Source organism: Leiobunum rupestre, chromosome 5, assembly GCF_980474605.1.
Source record: "Leiobunum rupestre chromosome 5, qqLeiRupe1.1.hap1, whole genome shotgun sequence".
NCBI lineage: Eukaryota > Metazoa > Arthropoda > Arachnida > Opiliones > Sclerosomatidae > Leiobunum > Leiobunum rupestre.
The window spans coordinates 26,302,657-26,308,670 of record NC_143388.1 but is presented as its reverse complement, the minus strand read 5'-3'; the positions used below and the strand labels follow the sequence as shown (position 1 = coordinate 26,308,670).

At 40.8% G+C, this 6,014-nt stretch overlaps 1 protein-coding gene across 1 annotated transcript; it reads right to left on the bottom strand.

The window, feature by feature from the left end:
• Positions 1 to 270: 270 nt before the first annotated feature.
• On the bottom strand, positions 271 to 2,374 carry LOC149944000 (uncharacterized). Its single transcript, XM_090176792.1, has 3 exons — positions 2,263 to 2,374; positions 606 to 2,168; positions 271 to 544 (listed from the first exon to the last, which is right to left on the bottom strand). The coding sequence occupies exons 2-3, from the start codon at positions 2,164 to 2,166 to the stop codon at positions 405 to 407; spliced, it is 1,701 nt and encodes a 566-aa protein (XP_090032918.1). The 5' UTR covers positions 2,167 to 2,168; positions 2,263 to 2,374; the 3' UTR covers positions 271 to 404.
• Between the last annotated feature and the right edge of the window lie 3,640 nt (positions 2,375 to 6,014).

Sequence of the window (6,014 nt, the reverse complement as noted above, 5' to 3'; positions counted from 1 at the left end):
GTACTCACTCCCCACCATTCAAGAATGATAGTTTTAATAGTTTGACGTTGAGCCTTAAAGTACTTCAAAGTACTAACCCACGAGCCAATTTCACTGCACGTTTTGTATAAAACCCGTAAACTCTGGTTCTGACGTCATTGCTAGGGTTTGAAGTCTTACCCCTCGAGGTTTCTAATCATTAACCATTGAAGACATTTAGAACCATTTTAATTCAAAAATAAGTTATTTGTGTATGAAACTACATGCTTATGAAATAATTATGCGGGAAAGTAAGTTCTAATAATTTATTAGAATATTTAAAAGACTAAGCTCATAACATGGTATTAAAAAACTACGCGAAGTTACCATAAGTTTAAAAAGTATTTACAGAACCGAGATGCAATTTAAATAAATACAATAAATTGTTATTGCGGCCCGAGGAGCCCATTTGGCATTCCAAAAAAGGACGGAGGTGGCACAACTACTTGCGGAACTGATTTGCCAGATTCCACCAGCTGTAATGGAACAGCGGGAATTTCGTGGACAACCGGGATCTCCACAGGGGCTGCAATAAGGAACATCAAATTAATTACCAGGTTTAAATATTTCAAGGTTTCAATACATACCCACTGCAGGGCCATACTGTTCCATTGATACGTGCCCTTCGACTCGAGGAACGTTCACCAAACTTTTGACCACTCCAACCACAGCATTTTGGGCGGCTTTCGTTGTTTTCCCGGCTAAGACTGCTCCAGTTTTTAAGGCGGCAGCGACTCCAGCTGCCTTAGTTCCAATTACTCCCGCGGAAGATTTGCCGACTGCAACAGCTGCCTTCCCAGCTCCCAATTTGGCAGTCCCGGCCTTGGCTCCGGCTGCTACGACGGCTTTTCCAGCTGCTAATTTAGCGGCTGCGATACCAGACACCAGTTTTCCACCTCCAACCTTGACCCCGATTAGCTTCGCGCCACCAACACCACCGACCAGTACTTTTCCACCGACGATTTTACCAGACCCGATGCCAGCCACTTTCTTGGTCACTCCTAATCCAGCAACCTTACTTCCCACGACGACTTTTCCTCCGACCAGAGCGGCTCCTCCGAGACCAAGAGAGGTTTTCTTGGCGATTCCGACACCAGCGGCTCCGACGGCTACTTTGGTTCCTATGACAGCTTTGCCCGCAGCGACCGCTACTTTACCGGCGACCAGGGCCTTTCCCCCGACGACAGCAGCTCCACCGACCAACGCTTTTCCTCCAGCAACAACCAATCCGGCTTTACCAACAGCTACTTTTCCGGCTTTTGCTACGGCAATTTTACCACCAACCAAGGCTGTTCCACTGACGACCGCGACTCCTCCGACCTTCTTCGCCAGACCAAGACCAGCAACCCCAACTGCTGCTTTCGTACCAATGACAGCTTTTCCTCCAGCGACAGCTGCAGCGGCACCAACTGCCACGGTTCCGGCAGCAAAGGCCTTTCCCCCGACGACAGCAGCTCCACCGACCAATGATTTTCCTCCAGCGACAGCCAGTTTAGTTCCTGCTGCACCAACAGCGACTGTTCCGGCGACAAGAGCCTTTCCTCCAACGACAGCGATACCACCGACCTTCTTAGCCAGACCCAGACCAGCAGCCCCCACTGCAGCTTTACCACCAACTAACGCTTTTCCTCCGGCAACGGCCAATCCGGCTTTACCAAGAGCGACTTTTCCAACGACCACGGCTCCTGCTTTGGCGATGGCAACCTTCCCACCGACCAATGCTTTTCCTCCGGCGACGATAAATTTTGCTTTCCCGGCAGCGACCTTTCCTACAACTCCGACTTTAGCTTTCCCGAGGGCGAGTGATCCACCAACGACGGCTTTGCCACCAGCAAGGGCTAATTTGCCTTTCCCGATCGCTATTTTGCCCACGACTCCAGCTTTTGCTTTTCCCAAAGCTACTTTCCCTGCAATGACCTTGCCTCCGAGAAGTACGGGGATCGCGACCGCTTTGGTAGCCAAGAGGCCTTTCCCGATGGCCAGAGCTCCGGCACCTTTGGCGACAGCGATACCACCTCCAATCAGACCTTTCTTGGCGATAACACCTCCAACAAGTCCTTTGGTCAGCAGCAAAGAAGACACTTGGAATTCATTGATCAAGAGACCGAAGCACAAAAATAATACGATTGTCTTCATATTGATGTTCATATCTGCAATAAGACACAAGACGCAATTTTTAAATTAAATGTTAAACAATTCAATGATAGCTCGTAATTCAACCTGAGCCAAGGAAACTTCTATTACCAAAATATCGCAACTTCGTCTTCAACAGGATATCGAGGAATCACAGCTCTAGTTTCTCAGGAAAAATAATGCTGTAATCGCGTTACGAAGGGAAACTAAGCTGGAAAACTGATGCCATTGTAAGTATGCCTCGCCTTTTTATAGCGGTTAAAAAACGTATGCCGACTATTTACTCCCCCCTCGGCTTTACTGCCAAGTAAAATGCGTACAGAAATAGCCCTTCACTAAAAATGAAGGCCTACTGGTTGCTATTTTAAGTACTTTTTGGCCATAAAAAATTCGATGGCTGAAATGAACTTTCTTGCTTGGGGAAAATGACTAGATTTTAAAGAAACGTTATTTATAGTATTATCAAATTCATTTTTTAACATTAATTAATATCAATAAAATCGTTAAAAATCTGATTTTAGTCAAATAAATCGTTTTTTTTTTTGTGGATACTCGAGACCCAACCTTCCAGTGGAGACTGGAGGATTATCGGTACTAACTAAAAGTATAATTTAAAAAAAGTATATAGATTTAAAATTGAATATCTCCATAAAGCACTAAAATGGCCAAATGACCAACTTGTGGGCCCCCGGTCATTAACCGGGCCAACGCCCACCGTTTGGGCTCCATGTGACCAACATGGTTTAGCACAATGAGGGCTTGACATTCCGTATCTATTGATGTATCTATTTATTTTTAATCTTTCATGATGTCAGCTTTAAAAAATTTAAGACCTCAAGTGCCCGAAGTTTAAGCCGTGAACGTGAGAGCACGCTTTCACTTATTGATTATATCATTGTCCTATGTGTCCCTATGTCCGAAATTAAGACCATGACTGTGAAAGCCCTACAAGCTTCGTGCATAGTTTAAATTTTGCTCAGAAGTATTGCCGCCTACAGAGCAACGTTTGATTCTGTACTCACTCAAGTTAAAATTTCAAATAATAGTCATTGTAGAGTCAATGAAGGTTAGTGCGATCAAAATATTTTTTTTGGAGTTTACTTGAAATTAATCCTGAACTAACTAAATATAGCACCCTCTTAAGAATTGGTACCATTAATATGACTCCTTTATCCTACACAACTTCGCAATCAAATTTAATATCAAATAAATAGTTATTTAAAGGGAATATAACCTCAAGTCTTTTTTAAGGTTTTTTTATGTTTTTTATGTTAACAATTTAGGCGGGAAATTACTAACCAGCGCCAAAAATATCTGAAGCCATAGGAGGGAGCGGGAAATGGTCGAAGTATTGGTGTTCCACACCAAAAAACCTGAGGTTATATTCCCTTTAAATATTAAATATTAATTATTTAATTTAATTCTGTTACTGATCACACTTACCCCCAAAATTCGGGGCAAGTGTGATAGGGGGGTGGGGTAATTGTGATCACGTGAAATTACATACAGACAAGGATCGAACAAGGGTCGAAAAACTGCCTCGGGCCGAGGCCGAGGGTTCAAAAATGCTCTGCCTCGGCACCGAGGCAGAGGCCGAGGCCACTGTTAAATGAATAAACGTATAGAAGTGCATGTTTAGTTTTTTAATGGTTAAGAAGCGTCGAAGTGGTATAATTCTTGGGGTTTGAGCCACGACCCCGGCTGTATATTGACCCGCATTTCAAACACTTTGCTTTGGCCGAATCATAGGAACAAACCTCGAAAAAATCCCACACTAGAGACATTGAAAGTTTTGAAACAAATTGCAACCGACTCTTTAAAACCTTTCGCTTTTCTACTGTTCCCACGAGAAGATTCTAAAACAAAACTAAAACTAAAAAACTACCGAATTTTAGCGCATGGGTACGTCGAGACTCGAAAGTTCTAGATTTTTCGTCCCTCCAAGCAGCCCCGCCCCCTCAGGTTTCGCTTTTCGACGGGTCCCACGAAAATAACCTAAAACAAAAAATACAAAACTAAAACTAAAACTTTCGAGTATGGACTCCTCCCCCGCGCAAGACAGGGGGGAAAGCGTTTAAGGGGGGGTAGCCGTAGCTGGACGATCGTCTCCACATATTCATTCTCCTTAGATATAAATTTTACGGTAGAAAATGGGCCAAAATTTCCGTTATTCATGTTTTTAATAAGCGCGAAAAAATCCTCGGTTCCTCGGCTATATTTAGACGACCCTCGGACCGAGGCCAAGGGTTTTCCGAATAGCCGAGGCTCGGTTCGATCCTTGCATACAGAGGTTAAATATGGTGTCCATTAAGGTTATATTTATTTCGTAGCTCCAAAATATTATCTTATTAAACTAAAGTACCCAGATTCTTATATAGCTAGCTAAAGCTTAACCTTATCTCTTTTAGTAAGTTGACATCAAGAAAATTATAAAAAGTTGTCGTATAAACCATAAATTATTTTACCACAATTTAACATTGATTAACTGATCACATTTACCCCACACTGCAAAATTAGAAAGTTTTACCAGATGAAGCCCGTTTGCCAGTTAGGGAAAAAGTTACAGAACTTTTCTTTTGGGCATAAAATCTATAAACACAAGTAGAAGAGTATAACGTTTTTTTACAACTAAAAGTTTAAAAACTAAATTCAAATTAAATTAATATTGAAAATATACAAAATGTGCATAATTAAGTATATTTCAATATACATTCATCAAATATGTATTTATATTTATTTATATTTTGTTAAATAATAGGGGGTGGTCACACTTACCTCCATTGACCATAAATAAAACCTGTGCAATTAATTATAACAAGTATTCTTGAAACCAAACCCCTACAACCTGCGTGAACTTGCAAATCTTTCAAAAGAGGGGTTATGAATTGGGAACTGTTAGTTCTAAGAATTTGAAACGCACTTTAAACGCCCCCTAAAAATACTTCTTTGTTATAACCTAACCCCCCTAGTTATGATCAGCTTTCGCTCTTGCAAATATTTCGAAATAGGCCTACCATTAAATGGATAATGCCAGTGTAATGTCGAGAAATGCAACTAGTGTGAATATTAGAATGGAAGAAGCTGAACATTATTTTAGAAATAGAATTGATGCGGTTATATTAAATTTTGAAAATATTGTAGAAAGTTGAAAACCTGAAGAATACACCGAATGCAAAGGCGATATTATCCAGTTAAGATAAAGCACTAACGTTTTATCAAAGTTCCGTCAAATGTCCAAAGTTAGTTTATCCCCGAGATGTTGGCATGTGCGAAGCCACTCTTTATGGGATCACTGCCACGTGAAACGATGAACAATTTGGAGAAATTATTAAATAAGCATCAACATTGGCCGGAAAAATATCAATTATAGTTCAGATTCCACCAGCATGTCGACGCGTTTCTCTAGTATCTAGTTTACTTTATAGTACTCTAGAGAAAAGGTCAGACGCTGCTTCAAAAATTTCGCTAAAATTTAAACTTATTTTTTGCTAAATTTTGTATAAATTTAACTTTGAGCTAAACAGGAGGTTAACAAATAATGCAAGTTTATATAAGTTGCTATCGGCATCTGACCCTCAAAATGACAATTTTCTAGATTCCGAAGATGTCAATACATTTTGCAATGTTTTTCACACATTTGAATTTTATTTACCTTCTCTAAAATCGCAACTTCATTTGGCTAAAAACCTTTAAGAAGCGTAAAATGTTTTCTTTGGAGGACTGCGACAGCTCTTTAATTGAAATGGAAAGAACAGTATTTTTCTATTGAAATTCTTAAATCTAGTGCTATATGTTCTCCAGAGTCAAGTGCCTCTTGCGAAAGACGTTTTAGTGCACTAAACATAAATAAATGCTACTCGCGC

Excerpts from the sequence above, each read along its gene's own strand:
- LOC149944000 (XM_090176792.1), bottom strand. The coding sequence starts at position 2,166 with ATGAACATCAATATGAAGACAATCGTATTATTTTTGTGCTTCGGTCTC. Across the intron at positions 545-605 it reads ACAGTATGGCCCTGCAGTGG|CCCCTGTGGAGATCCCGGTT; the intron begins GTATGTATTGAA and ends TCCTTATTGCAG.